Raw genomic sequence first — 21,274 nt, forward strand, 5'->3', positions numbered from 1 at the left:
TACAAGGCAGTTCTCTTACCGAGGTGTAAGGGGTGTGGCGGCAACTATGTTCGCGCCAATTGCAGATTTCGTTCAGCCACGTGTAGAGCTTGTGGAATGACAGGCCACATTGTGGTGGTTTGCAGAGCCCACCAGAGAGACCGGCTACTCAAACACCAGTCGGAAGAACCGACTAGGAGAGGTACTGGCGCCAAGGGTCCGGTTAGTGTGGGATTTTTCAGAAGCCATAGAAGCGTATGCTGCACCGCCCCTCATCGCCCCCTCAAACCCAAACTTAAGCTCATGGTAGAGCTACAAGGAGTTCCATGTAAGATAGAATTTGACTCTGGCTCTGCCATCTCAATTTCTCAAGACACTTTTAACTTCGTGTGTAGGCGCAGTAACAATTGGGCCAAACTAAGACCCTCAGATATAATCCTAACGGATTTTCAAAATGCTCACGTTAAAGTTAAGGGAGAAACCACCTTGTTGGTTAAGTTTAAAGGGTTTTTGGGGCACCTGGATGTAATAGTAGTAGGGGGCCAGAGAATGAATCTCATTGGACTCGATTGTTTTGATGCCTTAGGTATTCAGATTACTGGCATAAACTGGACACAAACTGCAGACCTTGCGTCAGTGTGCGAGGAATACGCGGATGTTTTTGATTCAACCCTAGGGACATACAAAGGCCCGCCTATTTCATTTAAGCTAGATCCCAATGTAGTTCCAATCAGGGTTAAGCCTCGTAGGGTCCCCTTTGCCTTAAAACATAAAATTGATTCCAAAATTGATAAGCTTGTACAACAGGGCGTGTTACAGCCTGTTGATGGTGGGGAGTGGGAAACTCCTATAGTCACTCCACTTAAAGCCAATGGGGAAATTCGCATTTGTGCTGACTATACATGCACCTTAAATAAAGCCCTCAAGCAACACGCTTACCCAGTCCCTGTGGTCAACCATATTTTAGCCTCATTGCAAGGGGGTACTATTTTTGCTAAACTTGATTTAGCACAGGCCTATCAGCAATTGCTGGTTGATGAAGCCACAGCCGCAGCTCAAACGATCGTGACTCACAGAGGGGCAAAGTTAAACGCTTACAGTTTGGAGTCAGTGTTGTACTGGGTATTTTTCAGGGAATCATGGAGTGTACACTCAAGGGTATTCAGGGCGTCTGCCCTTATTTTGATGATGTTCTTATTGCAGGGTAATCCCCTGAAGTATTGGCCAGTAGGCTCAGGGCTGCCTTGCAGTGGCTTCACAAAGCAGGCCTCAAATTAAAAAAGAACAAGTGTACTATTGGGGTTTCTTCAACAGAATTCCTGGGTTTCCGAATTGATGCTAATGGCATTCACCCCGCTGATTCTAAAGTAAAGGCCATTAAAATGGCTGCTAGGCCCAAATCAAAAGGAGAGCTACAAGCATTCTTGGGTCTCCTAAACGTCTATCACACATTTCTACCTCATAAGACAGCAATAGCAGAGCCCCTCCACAGGCTTCTAGATAAGAAAGCTCCATGGAAATGGACTAACTTACATGAAAAAAGTTTCCAGGACTTAAAAGCACTATTGTCAGAACAGTCCACTGTAACTCACTACAAAGAGTCTAAACCTGTATGTCTTGCATGTGATGCATCTCCCTATGGGGTGAGGGCAGTTTTAAGCCACATAGAAAAAAATGGGAAACAGGTTCCTATAGCATTTTACTCAAGGACATTGTCCTCTGCTGAGCGAAACTATGCTCAGATTGACAAAGAGGCCCTGGCCATCATTGCTGGAATAAAAAAATTACATGACTATTTATATGGCAGGGATTTCACAGTATACACTGACCACAAACCTCTGTTGGGACTGTTCACAACAGACAAACAAACCCCCCACATACTATCTCCAAGAATGTTGAGATGGTCTATTTTCCTATCTCCATACAATTTTAAATTAATTCACAAACCGGGCAAGGAAATGGGCCATGCTGATGGCCTCAGCAGACTACCACTACCACTAATGGATCCAGATCCGACTCCTGCTGCTAGAATATTGTCCATACAGGACATATCTGAGTTTCCCCTCCATACAGGGGACATTGCTGCTGAAACTGCCACAGATAAAATACTTAGCAGAGTGTTGTCATGGGTATATATGGGCTGATTGGAAAAAAATCCAAAAGCTCAGAATTTCAGAGCTATTTTGTCAGGAGGCATGAATTATCTGCCCATAAAGGGTGCATTTTATGGGGTAATAGAGTTATAATTCCCACTTCCCTAAGAGACAGGGTTTTAGAATCATTACATGAAGGCCATCCAGGCATTGTCAGAATGAAAGCTTTAGCTAGAAGCTACCTCTGGTGGCCTGGCCTTGATAAGGACATTGAGGCTCAAGTCCATGGTTGTTATACATGCCAGCAATCTAGGCCTGAAATGCCACAGGCTCCAGTTCATAAGTGGGAGGAAACGCACACTCCCTGGTCTAGGGTTCACATAGACTACGCTGGGCCTTTTCAAGGACAGCTCTTTCTTATAGTAATGGATAGCCACTCCAAATGGCTGGAAGTAATTCCAGTTCCTAATATAACTACTGCTAGGACTATCCAGGTGCTGAGAAAATTCTTTGCCACACGTGAGTTGCCAGATGTCTTAGTTTCAGACAGTGGGGCCCAATTCACTGCTGCTGAATTTCAGGCTTTCCTTAGAGCTAATCTCATCAGACATGCAATGTCTGCACCTTTTCATCCATCTTCTAATGGTCAATCTGAACGCATGGTGAGGACAATGAAGGAGGCACTCAGGCGCATTGTCACAGGTGACTGGCATCACAGATTGGCAGATTTTTTACTCTGCCAGCATTCTACGCCCTGCACTGCCACAGGCAAGAGTCCTGCAGAACTACGTTGGGGGAGGCGTTTGATTACTAAACTGGACAGGTTGCATCCAGATAGAGTGGCAGCAGAAGCCTCTTGACCAAAACCCCCAAGGTGGCTACACATGGGCGATTGGGTTTGGGCCAGGAACTATGGTCAAGGGAATTTATGGGTTCCTGGTCAAATAACCAAGGCATCTGGACCCCTATCTTATGTAGTGGGGTTGGAGGGAGGTCGGGTTGTCAGAAGACACATTGATCAGCTCAGGAAACGGTTTCCAGAATGGCCACTAAGTGAGGACTGCATCATAAGTCTCTCCCAAGGTCCTCAAACATGTGGTCAAGCCAGTCCTCACATGGACTATCAGGACTTTTCCTTCTTAACTGAGGCAGAACTGGAGGGAGAAATGGGGAGCCCTGGAGTACAACATGGGTCCCCTGAAGGAGCAAGCCAACCGAACTTCAGCAACCGCTGTGCCTACTCTGCCGAACTGTCTGACTCTGGGGTGGGCCAACTGGAGAGTCCAGCCAGAGTGCATCGAATCCCCTTGACTCAGGAGCACAAAGGGACACAAGTCTACCCAGCCCACTGGGTAAGCTGGTAGACCACAAAGTGATGGGAACTCCGAGACGTTCCTCTAGGGCTCACAAGCCTCCTTCATATCTTGCAGATTACATTGTAAAATAAAGAGTTATATGTTGTGTAAATACTGTTGCCACTTGACTACAGAACTAGTGTTATGATGTAAATGTCTAAAAGTGCCATTTTGGTAACCTATTCATTCAGACGTTGTTTAATAACATTGTAGTCCACATTGTTTTTTTATCACTTTACTTTAATGTGTTTGGATATTAAGTTTTGACAATTGTTGTGACTAATTGATATTATTATGGTCTGAGCTAAGGGGGGAGGGGTGTTATGTACTGGGCTTTTTGAGGGAATACCATATGGGTTGCTGGAGCAGCTAACGGCTCTCCAGCAACCCAAACTACAAGTCTCCTGTGCTGCAATTGGCTAACTCCAGGCGGCAATGGTTGATTCAAACCTATTGGCTGCCACCTAGTGGCTAGACTATACATTGCGGCTGGTTGCAGCCATTTCCCGGTGTTATGTATCCAGGTGCAGGCTTCTGCATAGCAGCGGACACCAGGGGGCGTTGGCCTGGAGGGTTTTGGCGGGAAACCCAGTTTCGGCGGGAAACCTAGGGCCAACCCCATTGGCTAGCCGCCTACCTGGCCAGGTATATAAGGAGGCCAGGTAGCCCTTGTTCTCCAGTACGCGACCCCCTCCCACAATAAAGCGCTGAACACGTACTCCGGCTGACGTCTCTTCCTTGCGTCGGACCCGCTACATTACACCCTCAGTACAGTCACAGCATGAAATAAACTGTGAGTTACCTGTACTTGTACTTTGTTCGCGTCTTCATTCCTGCATCAAAGAACCCGCTATTTAACACAGACTTTGTCTGGGTATGAGTTCTGTCCCAGCCCACGTCAGTCCTTGTTATGCTCACACGGAGAAATCCCTCTTCCAATCAAGCAGGCAAGAACCACAGGGAAAAAACCCAAACCCCTTTTATTATTCACAGACCGAGTCAATGTCCAGGGCAAACAAACACAGTTCACAGAAACTTGATCCTCAACACGAGCGATTGCCTTTGGCAACCAGTACCTCCCACACCTACCCTTTTATTATGCAGCTAAGGCGTGGCTTTCCTAATGCCTGCTCCTTTGCCTTTGGAGCAGCCCCATTGCATTCTTCTGTCCTGCTCTCTTTTCTTGCCGGCGTTTATGTGCATCCTGGATATCACCCAGCTGTGAGTCATAACTGTCCAACTCAGACTCCCAGCACAGCCTGAGCGTGAATAGAGGGGCCAGGCTCCTCTTCAGACTGTAAGTCTTGGAGCTCCTCAGAGCCATCCACTGACTCTGATGTCACTCCAGGCCCCTCCTCCTCCTCTGATTCCTCAGACTCAGCTACTGGATCCACTGGCTGATGAGCAATCACAACATTTGTATGTGCAAATGTTCCTGTAGGTAAAATCCTGAATCTTGCATCAAAAGTTAAATTGTCAAAATGATTTGGAAACCCTTAATGGCAACATAAGGAGATTCAGTATTTAAGGGCCTGAAGTCTCATTCCTAGATTATTAGGACTTTAAAACTACCATTGCAGCTTTAATTAGGTGAAATTTGTATAAACTATATAGCCACTTTCAGATATAGCAGCAATATCAAATGTAACTATGCCAGACCTGTGACATTATTGCCTCCCAGGAAGAGAAGAGAAGGTATGCTTAACATTGGAATCCTTGATTATAGCAGGTTCACTATGCATTTTCTTCCATGTAATGAAGTAATGTATTGTGGATGTTCCTAGTCTCTCTACATTTGATGTCTATCTCTATAAATTGTGCAATTGAGGAAACAGAGTGGGCTACACATCCTTAGGGACGTGGTGGCTCAGTGGGTTAGGACGCTGAGCTTGTTGATCTGAAGGTTGGCAGTTTGGCGGGTCGAATCCCGAGTGCCGTGTAACAGAGTGAGTGCCTGTTACTCGTCCCAGCTTCTGCCAACCTAGCAGTTTGAAAGCACATAAAAATGCAAGTAGAAAAATAGGGACCACTATACTGGGAAGGTAACAGCGTTCCGTGCCCCTTTGGCGTCTAGTCATGCCGGCCACATGACCACGGAGACGTCCTCGGACAAGCACTGGCTCTTTGGCTTTGAAACGGAGATGAGTACCGGCCCCTAGAGTTGGAAACGACTAGCACCCATGTGCAAGGGTACCTTTACCTTTACCTATACATCCTTTGCTCTGGATAACATAATCAGGAGAGAATGGACTTACATACTGTATGTAATTACTTTCCAACATTTTGTTGGCTGTGAAAATAGCAGCTAAGAATATTAACTGGAGAATTTTGAGAGCTGAAGTCCACATATCACAAAGTTGTTAAGGCTGAGAAATACTGGTCTGCATAATTATGGTAACCACATAGAATATGGAATAAAATCAAATCCCCCTTTCCTGTTCTACTTCCATAAGGTTGTGGGATAGAGACAAAATATAAAGGAAGCAGAGAACTTCCTTTCCATTATTACGTAGAAGAGCTCTTCCAGAGTTGTCAGAGTGGAAGCATGGATTCTAGTGGCTTGGACAAAGAAAATTCCTGCGTAAGTCGAATGATCTTCACTTAGAATCGCTCTGCCAGGATGAAGAGCTAAAGGCACAGGACAATGTCATCCATATCCACCTACCTCAATCTCACTACCCTCACGTAGGTTGAAAGTGAGGTCCTGCTGGATGTCTGCCATGAACTTGGCAGAATATTCAGGGTACAACTCCAGAACCTCAAAAAGTCCACGTAGGCTGATGTATTGGAGGTCACAGTAGGTCAGTGCCTTGACATCTGCATTGGTCTTGATGACTTGGTCTTTACTGGGCAGATCAGCACCAATAAGATCTCCTTTACCTACAAAAAGTTAAGGTTTGGGATATGTATGAATGGGATGGGAGGCAGAGAGGTTATTGCTGCCTCTGCCTTTGTATACTCAAACAATGTTTCAAAGTCATAGAATGAGTGGCTCACAAGTTATGCAAAGCCATCAAATAATTTGCTTCGTTTTCGTTTAGAGATTTGGACTGTCCTCTGTAATATGTAAATCATGGTTGATAACTTAATGGAGTGTGTGAGCTTAGGCCACTCTTGCTACATCATTCCATAGTTAAGTAAATCACAGTTTATTATGAAGTTCAAATGCAAATACTGTCTGGACCTTGGGACAAGGATTTTGCCTGATGAAGATGGATTGTATTGTTATTCTTTCTTTGTTTTTGATTTTTTAAAGTTTTTATTTTTATTAAAATTACAATAACTCTAAATTGCCTGCTTTCTCAGTTCTTACCATTCTTTTCCATGGCTATGGTAAACAGATTTACATCTGGTATTTACATTTAGTGGGAAATATTTATTACAATTTCACTTTTACAAAAAAGAGATAGAAAAAAATCCGGAAACAAAAACAAGAAAAAAGGGTTCCTCAGACTGTATTAGGTTTTGTGTTTTTTTTTTGTTCCATGTAGTAGATTCCCAAAACTTGGGTGGGAAAATTTGATCTGCTCTTAGTATACAGAAGACTGCGCTAAACATGGCTTCTTCCCCCACCTAGCAATGATGGCTAAGAACTCTGGACATTACTGTCAACACATCTGGAGACTGCTGGTGCTCAGAATCAATTCTGAAATTGACCTTTTGCTAGGTGGTGACTAAGTTCACACATTATGCTAGCTACAGCTTATCAAATCAAGGTTTATTGAATAAGCACCAATGAGCTGGATTCACACAGACAACTCTGGAACTATTGCCAAACAAGTCACTCACATTTGCTTTTTTAAATGACTTTTCTAAAGCTATACAGATTGTCCTGTGAGTTCCTGTACTTGTTAGAGAATATAAATGTCTAAAATGGATACCCAGCAGCCTTTTGTTTTGTCAAAGAGCTCATCCACAGTTTAATCATTTGCTGAACTTCACTTCCTAGCAACCAAGCTCATCATTCAAATTCTATAAATTTTCCGCATGGTCATATTAATATGCTTTCTTCTTTCCTTGAATTGGGAGGAAAATATATTGACAAAAATTGTGCTGCCAACACAGCCAAAAGAGATTACCCTAACTATAAGTTAACAATAAAGCAAGTAGTTTTGCTGCTTTGACATAATTTTATGCAGGATAGTTCCAAAGCAGTCTCAACTGTGCTCTGCAGCTGCTACCAGCTAGTGGTAAAAACAGCCACCTGTTGTATCCCTGAACACTGGGAATTTAAGCCTTGCTTTTTCTTTTTTATTCACCTGTCCTTCATTTTTGTTTCCTACAAAAATATTTGCATTCTTATGACACACACACACACACACACACACAGAGAGAGAGAGAGAGAGAGAGAGAGAGAGAGAGAGAGAGAGAGAGAGAGAGAGAGAGAGAGAGAGAATACATCTGAGTTTTTTCAAAACACCCAGAAGTTCTATGATTTTGCCAGAGAACTGAGAACTGAGAATCTGCTGTAATGATAGCTCTTGGTGCTATTTTGCCTTTGGATCATCTTTTCATTTTCCCTCTTGGAATTAATTGCCTCCATTAATAATTTTTGTTGGTTAAAAAGCCTCGGCTCTCTCCCCCTTCCTTATCCTATGTTTATGGAAGTCTGTCTCACTTTCCCTACTTTATGATTGCTGCAGTGCATGCACGCACACCCAAAAACATAATAATCAGATGTAGCAATAGAAGAGTTGCTGGCTGATCTCCTAAAGAAAAAAAGATCAGGTGTCTGGTCTATCTCACAATCAAAGCCCAAAGAGCCAACAACTGGATGTGGAGATGTTTCTGCAGCAGTCTTGTAGGATCAACTTATCATTGGACCTAACAGCATCACCTCAAACTTTTTTCCCTCCCAAGGTATCATAGGTAATCCACATGGAAGATTTTGTATAAAAAGAAGTAAGAAACTGCTTCTAAATTGGAATAATGGAATGGACCTAGTGGATTTACAATGAGAGGGAAGCAATGTTATGAGGAAAATGCCCCTGGAAAAGGTTTTGTAAAGTGTCTTTGTGCTAAAAGGAAATGAGTACAAGCTCCAAATCTGGACTATTGTTTAGTTCCCATTGTCCCCTGACCCAGGAACTATCATTCCCTGCCCAAATGGATGCTGTATTGCCTACTCTTTTTCCTGGGCCTTACCCAAAATGGCCAGCACAATGTTGTCCTTGAGGACTTCAAAGGATCCTGAGCACACAAAATAATTTGCTTGCAGGGCATCTCCCTGACGTAGTAAATACTCGCCAGGTGCGCAGAATGAGGTCTTGATGTGCAGGGATAAAGCCCGTAGGCAGCCACGGCTGGCACTCTCAAACAACGGCAACTGCAGAATGTCCTTGTTCAAGTGCATAGCAATATCAGCTCGTAATTCATCTGGGAAATCATGCAGGAGCTACAGAGAAAAGGCAGGAAGGATGCTTTTGTATGGAGTTTGGTGCCAATTAAATTTACTGCTACACCAGTGTTTTTCAGCTTTGGTAACTTTAAGATGTGTGGACTTCAACTCCCAAAATTCCCTAGCCAGAGGGCTGGGGAATTCTGGAAGTTATAGTCCACACATCTTAAAGTTGCCAAGCCTGAGAAACACTGCTACATTGTAATTTCCCATTGTGCCAAGATTTAACTTCCTTTACTTCTAGCCTGTTTAAACTACTCTCTCCCATCAGTTGAGGCCAGCTCACTTATTTATCAATGAGATGATTGATAGAAAATTGTCATATTTTGTAGTTTCAGCTGGAATTAGATAAAGGCGATTCCATCATTCTTTTCAGAATATCAGCTAGATCAGACTCTTTCTTTCATTGAAGCATATCTAAATGATGATGTTTTAAATCAACCTTCCCTTTCCCTTCCTATGTGGCCATTGCTAAGAGTTGAACAAACATGCATTGGGTGGGAAAACCTGATACACAAATCATTGTTACTCTTTAAGAACTTGTTCTTAAGCTTGGTGGATTCTATTTTTCATTTCCTTCCACCTCCATCTTCCTTTTACATAGAGAGGGAGCTTTTTTAAAAATATTTGCCTTTAATCCATTTTTCATATGACAGATGGGATTGAAAGTGTTTTAAATAAATGAATAAGGAGCAGCTGCTTTTATTCTCCATTGTGCAGGGTTGATGAAAACTCAGGGAGAAAAGTCTAAGAAATGTAAAACTATACTGTAGTCCAGAATCCAAGGAATGGGGGCGGGAAAAACTTGGGTGGGGTATAATTGTTGGATTCTAATAATTCATCATAAAAAATGGCAGTAAAACTTGGGGCAGATAGATTAAATTTCTGAAGCCAAGAAGAGAATAATGTGTCATCCATTCATCACTTTATTTTGAAAATCTCTTTGTTTTGGAGACTCCAAAGATTAAAAGAGATGTGAAGCAGGAATGATTAGATTTTGATCAGAAGAGACTTGGAAGGGTAAGGGCAAAGAATTTGGGAACTTTTGACTCCTCAAAAAAGAAAAACCTCTGAAGTGGGGTGCATGTGTGGAAACAACTACTCTGGAAGAAAACCCTTTAATTCTTTTTGCTATTTTCCTGCTCCATAATTCCTCTCTCAAAAGATGCTTTTACTCCAGGAAAAAAAATGCAACGTTTCTTCCTCCACTACTATTGCTCTAAGCCAGTGTTTCTCATCCTTGGCAGTTTGAAGATGCAAGAATTTCAACTCCAGGGGTGTCAAACTCACAACGTCACGTGACATGTCGTGACGTATTGCAACTTTTTTCCCATTGCCGGCAATGGGGTGGGTGCGGTTTCGCCATGATGCATCTGGCCCACGGGCTGGCAGTTTGACACCCCTGTCCTAGAATGTCCAGCCTGCATGCTGGCTGGGGAATTCTGGGAGCTGAAGTCCACACATCTATTACCAAGGCTGGGAAATATTACTGTAAGGAAAATAGAATCTACTTTGTATCTTTAATTTGGGGTTACATCCTGAGGTTTGGCAAGTTCATTTGTAAACTTTTTGTCCTCTGCTTTTATTTTCTCTCTCGTGTCTCCAAAATTAAAGCTTACCTCAGACAAGGTAAAAGCCAAGATTTATTTCAGAGTTACTATAATGCAAACTGATAGTAGAGTCTGGCCACATTAAAAGAGGCTAAAGATTGATGTGCTGATGTGGAAATAAGTTATTTTTGCACAAGCTATATTAAAATAAACCAGTGATGCACAAGGTAAGTAGTGCTTTTCTCTGAATTTGTATCATTTCAATAGCAATCCTTTATATTTCTAAAGATTTCACAATTATGGACTCTTCCAACCCATCAACAGCTATTACACTAGCTTGATATTTGAGATTGTAAAGCCTGCTCCTTCGTGCAAATAAATGGGTGACAAATTCAGGCCTCTTGAATTCATGCTGTCCTCTTTAGCCATTAGACAATGTTCCCTCCCAATCTCCCTCTAGAAAATTGCCCCACCTCATTTGCATCAATGCCATTGTTGACAGACCATGTGGTCTGAAAGTATTCCAGCATACGCTGCTTGAGCTGCTGGGGCAGGCGGTGGACACGGATGAAGTCCTTGAGATCCTTCATGCGGGTATGATACAGGGAGCGCCGTGAGTACATGCGTTGTATGATGGCTGTCACATTGCCAAAGACCACGGCATGCATCAGAGCTGAAGCAAAGAGAAGAAATGAGGACAAGCATTTATTTGGATTAGGTGAATGACCCTTCTAATAGGAGCTGCTTTCAACAGTTACAAGACCTGCTTCAAGGAAACCAGCCTTCAAACCTGGCATAAAAGGAATAAAGGTAAAGGTAAAGTTTCCCCCGCACATGCGTGCTAGTCGTTTCCAACTCTAGGGGCCGGTGCTCATCTCCGTTTCAAAGCCGAAGAGCCAGTGCTTGTCCGAGGATGTCTCCATGGTCATGTGGCCGGCATGACTAGACGCCAAAGGCGCACAGAACGCTGTTACCTTCCCACTGTAGTGGTCCCTATTTTTCTACTTGCATTTTATGTGCTTTCGAACTGCTAGGTTGGCAGAAGCTGGGACGAGTAACAGGTGCTCACTCTGTTACACGGCACTCGGGATTTGACCCGCCAAACTGCTGACCTTCTGATCGACAAGCTCAGTGTCCTAACCCACTGAGCCACCGCGTCCCTATAAAAGGAATAGCCCTTCATTATTATTTTCTCACTCTCTCCTTTCTTTTCTCTTTGCTAATATGGATTACAATTGAGCCCAAAATTTCTGTTGCTAAGTGAAAAATTTATTAAGTCAATTTTGCCCCACTGTACGACTTTCCTTGTGCCAGTTGTTAAGTGGATCACTGCAGTTATTGAGTTAGTAACATGGTTGTTAAGTGAATCTGGCTTCCCCATTAACTTTGCTTCTAAGAAGATTGCAAAAGATGATCACATGACCCTGGGACACTGCAACTCATAAATATGAGTCAGTTGCCAAGCATCGAAATTTTGATCATGTGGCCATGGGGATGCTACAATGGTTGTAAGTGTGAAAAACAGTCATAAGTCACTTTTTTCACTGCCACTCTAACTTTGAACAGTCACTAAATGAACTGTTGTAAGTTGTGGACTACCTGTAGGATGTTTTGGATTACAGAGGCTTAATTTAATCATTTAGATCCAGGGCTATGATGTAACTTAATAGACCTTCCCTTTCCCATTGCCTTTTTTCCCCCTCACAACTCCCCTTGCATAGTTGGAATCATATCTGAGACTTTGGGAGTTGTAGTCCAAATATCTAAGTTGGGAAAGATGGTTTTTGATGCCAGTGACATTTTTTCTCCTATTAGAGCATAAGAGAAGAAAAATATTTCCATACACAGGGTGTACTTACCACCAATGAGCATGGTGCAGATCGAAAATATTTTCTCAGCATCTGTGTTGGCACAGACATTGCCAAAGCCTACACTGGTCAGGCTGCTGAGGGTGAAGTACAGGGAGGCAATGTAGGCACTGCGGATGGATGGTCCACCCACAGAGATGTTGACATAAGGGGCCTCAATTCGTTTGCCCAGTTCATGGAGCCAGCCTGCTGGGCACAATGAAAGGTTAATCCTCTTGGGTAGGCAAGAGTTCAGAGTTTATATAGCTAGTGTCATTTTTAAAATTGAAATATAATTTGTTTGGCTTTACCTTAACATAATCTTTAAATTTATTTTTGTTGACATCATCAATGAAAGCTTCTAATAATAAAGGACTGAGTTTACTCATTGTTTTAAGTTCTGGTTTATTTTTTACCATGGTTTGTAGAATTACCCACAATAACTAGCTTTACATATACCAGGCCATGATTCACTTGATTGTGGTTTGTTAGAAAAATAACAATTGTTTGCATTCTTGCAACATGATAAGCTAAATAAATCATATTGATAAAGTCAACATGTGAACACATCCAGAAGTTATACTAAGTATAATAAGGCATCTTAGAACTTGAGATTTATAGGATGAAAGTCTCAAGAGGTCTGCCCTAAACAATTTTCTTGTCAAAGCAGAATAGCAAGTTAAATACTAGATCATCAATCATTTTTTAAATTCCATATTTCAATTAATCAAAATGGGTAGGACTTTCATCATAATAAGAAGCTTGGCATGTGGCAGATTTTGACATACACCATGCAAAGTCCCATTTTACTCTGATTACTTTGATTCTCCAGATCACTCTTCAAAGACTGTATAGCAATAGCACTTAGATTTATATACCACTTCATAGTGCATTACAGCAGTCTCTAAGCAGTTTACAGAGCCAGCCTATTGCCCCCAGCAATCTGGATGCTCATTTGACCAACCTCAGAAGGATGGAAGGCTGGGTTAATCTTGATCCAGTCAGGATCAAACTCCTGGCAGTGAGCTAAATTATCTGCAATATTGCATTCTAACCACTGTGCCACCATGGCTCCTTTTTTTTTAGCATCATCTTTTTTTTTGCACTGATGAGTCTGTTTGATTACTAGGGCAAATGGTGAGACATAAACGAGGGGAAAAGACTTCATATGTTGTCCCTATATCTATTTCTCATCTGATCTATAGCTAGTTATGAACTAGTTATGAACAAGGTGTTGCTAGTCTCTGGGCTTAGGAGAGAAAGGAAATTTCCTAGTTCTCGCTCCCTGCCTTATACTCTTTAAAATCTGGATTTTTTTTAAAAAAATGAAAGTTTTCTATTTTCAACAAAAGTATATTCCTTGAGATAATGAGCATGGGTTTTTTAAATGGGATATCCTGCTACTTAATTATTCAATATTCTTTCTGTCTGCCATACAATCCACCTGTCCAAGGTTTGGCAGATAAATAAGGAAACTTGGCCACCAAGCCTTCATTTTAGGATCAGTTCTGTCATTTAATCATCTAGAATCACAAAATATACATGGGTTTTTTTAAAAAAGCAAATTGTATAATTATTCCAATTCTGTTCAAATATAATTAATTGGAAATATTAAGTTTCAAAATTTCTAATACCTCCAATTCCAAACATATACAATTTGCTTTTAACTGGTGGAAAATAAATATTTATAATTATTATGTAAAAACATTACATTAAGCTTTAGTTATGATAGCATATTGTTGATTGTATTCTCGTAAAGTTGTAGAGAATTTTATTCTGGACATTTTATTTAACCATCCTCTAACTTGGCAACATCATTATAAGGCAATACTTCTGAAAGCCAAATCTATTATGACAGCCTTGTTTCAATATTTTTACTCAAAATCAGGGGTCTTCAAACTTGGCCCTTTTATGACTTGTGGACTTCAACGCCCAGAATTCCTCAGCCAGTTCACAAGTCATAAAAGGGCCACGTTTGAAGACCCCTGCTCAAAATGAAGATTTGTTCATGTAGTAATACAAGTTTTTAATGCCAATATTGCATATCAAATTTTATATGGAACTCCAATTTGGATCACATTTGCTAATAATAACATAACACAACTGTAGGTGAATTTTTTAAGATCTCTTTTAAATGTCCCATGTTATGTTCCAAAGTCTATTATTCTCTTGTTTAACATCTATATGAAGCCGCTGGGTGAGATCATCCTTGGCTTTGGGATGAGGTATCACCAATATGCAGATGACACCCAGTTGTTTATCTCCATCCCGAGCCAACCCAGTGATGCCCTTGACGTGATGTCCCGGTGCCTGGAGGCGGTGCGGGTCTGGATGGGAAGGAACAGGCTCAGGCTGAACCCCTCCAAGACTGAGTGGCTTTGGATACCAGCATCTCGCATTGTCCAACATGTTCCATCTCTTTTGATGGGGGGAGAGCTATTGCCCCCCTCAGAAAGGGCCCACAACTTGGGTGTCCTCCTGGATTCACGGCTTAACCTGGAACATCATCTAACCACCGTGACTTTTGCACAGGTTCGCCTGGTGCACCAGTTGCACCCCTTTTTGGACCGAGATGCCCTATGCACGGTCACCCACACCCTTGTCACTTCTCGCCTGGATTACTGCAATGCTCTCTACATGGGGCTGCCCTTGAAGTGCACCCGGAGGCTTCAGCTGGTGCAGAATGTGGTCGCGTGGGTGCTTATGGGAGTATCTCGATACTCCCATGTTACACCTCTCCTGCATGAGCTGCATTGGCTTCCAGTTGCCCTCCAGGTGCGATTCAAGGTGCTGGTAATTACCTTTAAAGCCCTACATGGCTTAGGCCCGGGGTACTTGCGAGACCACCTGCTGCCAATGTCAACCTCCCATCACCCAGTTTGCTCCCACAGAGTCGGCCTCCTCAGGGTTCCATCGGCCAGGCAATGCCAGCTGGTGACCCCCAGGGGAAGAGCCTTCTCTGTGGGCGCACCGACCCTCTGGAATGAACTGCCTCCGGAGCTGGGGATGGCCCCTGACCTTCGATCCTTCCGCCGTGACCTGAAGACATGGTTGTTCCAACAAGCGGGCCTGGACCGACCATTTTTTTTAATTTGGTTTTTATTGTGTTAAATTGTCCCGTATTTCTTATATTCATTGTTTAATTCTTTTTTAATTTTTGTATTTTATGTCTGTTAATTTTTATTGTTGTGAGCCACCCTGAGTCCTTAGGGAGAAGGGCGGCATATAAATGTAATAAATCCTAATCCTAATCTTGGAAACTGGGCAATGCCCTTTGATAACAAAGATTTGGTTAGCGCTGTTATAGTTTGGTTACAAATACGTTGTTTTTTTAAAAATGAGGAAGAATTCTCCAAATGAATCCTTTGTAAATATGTAGTTTAAACAGGTGACTCAAAATATTAGTTAGATTGGCATTGATCCTGATAATTTATTGTCCAGCGATATGTCATCAGCAGTTCATTGACCATGAATTGATTATGAAAACAAAGGCAATGGGATCGTTCAGTGTAGGAATTAATAGCTAAATCCAGTGTATGGTGCTCAACTGCAACTTTGGGAAATAATTATAAGGTATACTTTTCAACTCCCTAAATATTTGAAGAGCTTCTATTTTTGTAAATACAGAACATCTTTTTCAAAATCAACTTAAATAAGCTATATGGTAGATTGTTAAAAAATTCCCATCTCTCAAAGATTTTATGCCTGTAATGATGCTGATTCTGAAATGGTGGTTCATATTTTATTGTAAATTTTTAAGAGTCTTCAGCAGGAAGTTATCTGGCCTGTTAAATATTTAAACCAGGAACATAAAAAATTTCACTTGCAGATTAAAATATATTTACTTATTATATCTTTAAAAGCATTTTATTACTTTTTAAGTATCTTGGTGGTGAACTTGCATAATACTCCTTCCTTCTCCCATTTTCCCCACAACAACAACCCTGTGAAGTAGGTTAGACAGATTGTGATTGACTGGCCCAAAGTCATCCAGTCAGTTTTCATGCTGAAGGCGGGACTAGAACTCACAAGCTCCTAGTTTCTAGGCCAGCATTTCAACCATTATACCCAAATGGCTCTCTGTAATCCTAAAATTACAGCAGCAACAGATTGTTGACTATAAAAACATTGGCATTAGTAACAAATTAATGACCTCGGGTTTTAAGTGTATAATATATTCAGTGCTTTTTTTGTAAAAGAAAAAGGTGCCGGAACTCACACATGTCATACAACCTGCCTTGCCTACCCTACAAGGTTCCATCCCAAAAAGGTGCTGGAACTCCGTTCTGAGCATTCTATGAGAAAAAAAAGCCCTGAATATATTATTTATTAAATATTTTACTTGTTATTCAATGTCAAGTTTAGATTATGTTTATAATTTGGGTCCTTTTGACCATAAATAAATAAATAACAATAAAAGTTGCATCACTATTCATGGGATTCTATGTGCTAGCATGAAGTGTTGTTGATGTTGCTGACATTAAAGTTCTTATGCTCCAAAGCTGCTTTTCCCTAGATTAAATCAAATTATGTTGGACACTTGTGCAACTAGATTGCCACAGTTTGGCAAAAGCTTGGCAAAGGTGGTTCCAGCCCAGTGCCCTAAAAATGTTGCATTTCTTTCAAACTCTTTCAAAAGTTTAGATTCTATCCTGCTGAAATACAGAAGGTCCTGGCTATGAATTCTGCGAAGAGATGTGCCTGATGCTGTTTGGTGCAATGCACACAGGATTTGTATGACAAGGGCTTCACAGTCATGCCCTAAGCTCACCAATGTCCCAGGTCACAGGGTCGTTGCTCTCCTGCCGGCCGATGACATACCAGATGCAAGCCATCCAGTGAGCTAGCAGGGCAAACATGGACATGAGTAAGGTCAGGACCATGGCACTGTACTGGGAATAGCGATCCAGTTTCTGGAGCAAGCGGAGCAAGCGCAGGAGACGAACAGTCTTTAACAGGTGTACCAGGTATGTCTGGGAAAGGCAGGAAGAGAAAAACAGATTGACATAAAGGAACAAGCCACTAGACCATTCAGCCAAACCCCACCTGATCACAAAGATGAAGAAGTGGTCACAGGTCAGTAGCTGCAAAGTTCATGCATAATATTAAACATTAATGTGGTGATTTTGGGTTGATGTGTAAACTCAGCTACTATATTTTTAAACCATAATTTATTGCTTGTCTAAGAAATCATTGACTTGTGGGATCCAAATGACACTTTTCACAGTTTCCAACCCAAGTTCATGTTAAGATGTGCCCAAGCTCTTCTCAGGGGGTGGGTGGGTGGGCATGGTGAGTTTATTTCTGGACCATGGCCCTCACAGCTCTTCCTAGTGGTGTAACACAAATGGTACCACTGGACTAAAGCCAGGTCACCATCATCTGAAAGACAAGGTAAAACTGATAAGCCGTGAATTGGAGAGTAAGATACTGGACATTACTGATCTTCTTTTGTCCTCTGTGTTGTAAGGTTGCCCAGAAATCTCATTAGCCAAGAGGCTGTATTGAAGGCTTAAAGTGCTTGGTCTTAATGGCATGCACACCTCAACATGCCAGCCTAATGAGAACCCCAAAAAGAAATGAAAGGCAAGAAAGAAAGGTGCATCCAAAGAGAAGGAGCTAGGGGATCTCTCATTTGCCAGAAGAAAAGACTCTAAATGGAGTTCAGCTGGAATCAGAACAGTGTCTAGATCTGCTCTGATATTCATCTTGTCAATTCAATGCTGAATTTCAAAACTGTTATGTATTGGGCTCACTTGTAACACCACGTGGTAAGCTGGAGCAGCTAACGGCTCTCCAGCAACTCAGACTCCCCGTCTCCAGTGCTGCTATTGGTTGCCCCTAGGTGGCAATGGGTTGCTTCAAACCTATTGGCTGCCGCCTAGGGGCCAAGCTATAAATTGCTGCACGCTGCAGCCCAATTCTCAGTTCAGATCCTGCAAGCATATAAACATGATCATTGCTGAACTCATTTGCCTCATCTCCATTCCTGCGCAACGAACTCACTACACAACAAAAATGCTCAACTTTTCTGATTTTTTCCGGGGCTTTGAGGAACATACAAAACTTAGGCTGCAATCATGGTGTAAATATATTGTTAAAGAATGCCAATTTGCTGACTGGTTCTTGAGAAATTTTTTAAAAAACACCACTCTAACAGATTCTTTCATATGTGCCCAAAACTCACTATATTTCACTAATAGAAACAAGTAGATGGCTGCATACAATATATAGACAGTGATTCATTCTCCTGTGTACTAATCATTCTGTAACCCAGACAGCTGCACTTGTGAACAAGAGGGAAATGTGAACAGTTCAGAGGAATTCAATTATGCAGAAAAATGTTGAGCTAAAAGCTGACTAGTTTAGTGTGCATGAAACAATAACTGTCCCTTAACAAAATAAAATGGGTCAGCAGGAAGAATGAAGTTTTCTGAAAAAGTGGGTGTGAGGGTGACCCATTCATTATCACCTGAATCTCATTTCAAGAATCATGTTTACATCTTATGTCCAATTATGTACATGTCCTTCTACATAAAGCACACTATGATCAAAGTAAGTCCACTTCTTGTTCAGATAACGTGCTGAGTTAGTATAAAAAGCCTCAGTCTCAACATCTCCCTTGAAAGCAAAATCACCAAAAGTGGGACAGACCTTTATGTCGAGTGGGAATTAGAAAAGAGAGGGCTGCATAGTTAAAATCTAAGCTGGAGGTCTGGGATTTTGCAAGAGTGGTAATTACTATTTCCAATAGGATAACTTCATGTGACAGTTTTTATTTTATTTTCTTTCACAGTAAACTGTCCCAAACCCAGTGGACTTGGGGCAGAACAATAACATTAAATGAGAGGAGAAGGAGGAGCCCAAATCTATACCAAACCTAAAACTTTAATTACAAAAAAGCAAGGATAAAGCCCTTATTAAAAGACAAGATAGGCATCAGCAAGCAGCTGTGACCGAAGGAACAGTGAAATAAAAGTTCCTGGCAGACCATATTCCATAAGGTGGGTGCTATTCCAGAGAAGACCTCACCTCTCATCTCTGCAGAAGTGTGAGAGACTTTCAGCAGGCGCTTTATGCATCATGTCTGGCTAAGTAAATTCAACTGTGGCAAGGTGTTGAGAGGTTTAGGTCATTTTTCTCCACACCTGAGACAGTGGTAAGGCTTTACCTTCGCCTTAATGGAAATAGATTTTTCAGCTACTTCTAATAGCAAAATATCTGATGTATATAGGATGAATCTCCCCCAGGACCTCACTTCCACATATGCTAGGCCTGTATCTGAGTCTTTAAAATATAGACTTATCTGTCACATAAACTAATGAGAACTGATTTTTCAACTGAGTTTTGACATAATCAAGTTATCATATTAAAAGGGATGTGTTGGTAAATTCAGGGGGCATAGAGATTTTCAGAATAACCTCTTTCTAAAGGGGACATGAAACCCATTGTGGAAGGACAAACCAAAAGCTATTGTATCCAGTGAGGGGAGAATATGCCCAATGAGTATGAAATGCAGTGGGCTGAAGGATGGAGGAGAAGAATGAGTGAAGTGGAACATGGCTGGCAAACTGAAAGATCACCTGAGGGAGAGCAGCTGCTTGGCTGCAGATTATCCCTGTGGTAAGAGCTAATAACATGATCTGGTCTTCAAGAGCACTGCAATTAATGTCTGTAAATACAGCATGTTTACTACTGTTGAAGCCTTTAACATGTTCAATGGATTATTTTTTTTTACTCATGGCTTACTAGATATTAGACATACTAATTCACACAACAGAAGAATGGATGCTAAAGGTAATGGAGTTGGCAGGCAAAAAATTGACCATTTTAATTAAAGAGAAGAATCCATCTCATTTTGTTTCTAATGGGAAACCATCTCTGGACTTTGTGCTTGAACTTGAAAAACAATGACACTTTAATTTTAGGTTATGTTGACTAGATTGACTTTGTTGTTATAGAAATGGGTTGAAACAGATAGAAATGTAAAGCAAAAGATTGAAGTTGTAACTTTTTTTATTATACTGCATTGAAAAAAGTTGGAAGTCACCACATTCTTCTTTCTGTCTTTCTTTCTTTTTCTTTGCCCTCTTTTCTTTCTTCTTTATTTTTCCTGATTTTTTATTTGCATTTTATCTCATAACAAAAAAATACAAAACATAGAAAAGGGCTTACTAGATATTGATCCACCCTCCTTTATATATTTAGGCTAACAGAGAAAATATTGGTATTTACCATTATTTTGGCACCTTATCATGTGTAGACCACTTTACAGGAATAACATCTTTGACCTTGTACAATTATAAAGATCTGCTTGGCCATGTGGCTTAAAAGCTGGTGCCTCTGAATGGACTTCTCTTTTTGGAAATTCATCATTTGGCTGGGGCCTTTCTTATGGAGTGCTTTTGCTCATTACCAGGAGCAAATGTAAAGCATTACTCACCACTGGAACATTGAAGGCATAGAGGAGGTCAAAGGGCAAGGCTGCGATTAAGTCCACGAAGAACCATGTTGCCACATAGTGGAGGCAAATTGAACGCTTATTATAAACCACCTGGCCTGATTCACTAACATATGTGGTACGAAAATTCAAAATAATATCTGTCAAAAAAGAAAAAAGGGCACTTACACATTTACCAGTACCAACTCTCCATGACAGCATGTTCTACAGGAAGGAACATTTGATAATGCAGAATAGGAGTACACAGGGCTGTGTAGGATTCAACACCACAAAGTGCTTTGGGGGTAGCTCTTCATATTACTTGCATTTTGCCCAGGATCACACGGCTGTTCTACCGCATTGCCCAACTTGGTCTAGGAAACTCATAAGCAGTAGAAGTTGGAGTTTGTGCTTCGGTTTCTAGGAATCACAGCTATATATCTTTGGAATATTAGAATTCTATTATTGGCATATTGAAATTTGTTTAACATACGTTTAATTCTCTGTGAGGTAGAAAATACTCAAAACATGGAGAATTGTGAAAGTCTGAAGATTCTCTAAAAGAAAAGCCTCAATAAGTCCAACAATATTCTATAGGGACATCCTGGCTGT

At 41.4% G+C, this 21,274-nt stretch overlaps 1 protein-coding gene across 1 annotated transcript in view; it reads right to left on the reverse strand.

Annotated features, from left to right (window-relative positions):
* Positions 1-21,274, reverse strand: part of KCNH4 (potassium voltage-gated channel subfamily H member 4) — a gene marked incomplete at both ends in the record, with an annotated part of 83,506 nt that overhangs the window by 40,322 nt on the left and 21,910 nt on the right. Inside the window, 6 exons of the mRNA XM_081346179.1 lie at positions 6,093-6,307; positions 8,573-8,822; positions 10,849-11,048; positions 12,235-12,429; positions 16,994-17,195; positions 20,666-20,823. Coding sequence (XP_081202305.1) covers positions 6,093-6,307; positions 8,573-8,822; positions 10,849-11,048; positions 12,235-12,429; positions 16,994-17,195; positions 20,666-20,823 — 1,220 coding nt within the window. The remainder of the gene's footprint in view (positions 1-6,092; positions 6,308-8,572; positions 8,823-10,848; positions 11,049-12,234; positions 12,430-16,993; positions 17,196-20,665; positions 20,824-21,274) is intronic.

The sequence above is a fragment of the Vipera berus genome (assembly GCF_964194415.1).
Source record: "Vipera berus genome assembly, chromosome: Z".
Lineage (NCBI taxonomy): Eukaryota > Metazoa > Chordata > Lepidosauria > Squamata > Viperidae > Vipera > Vipera berus.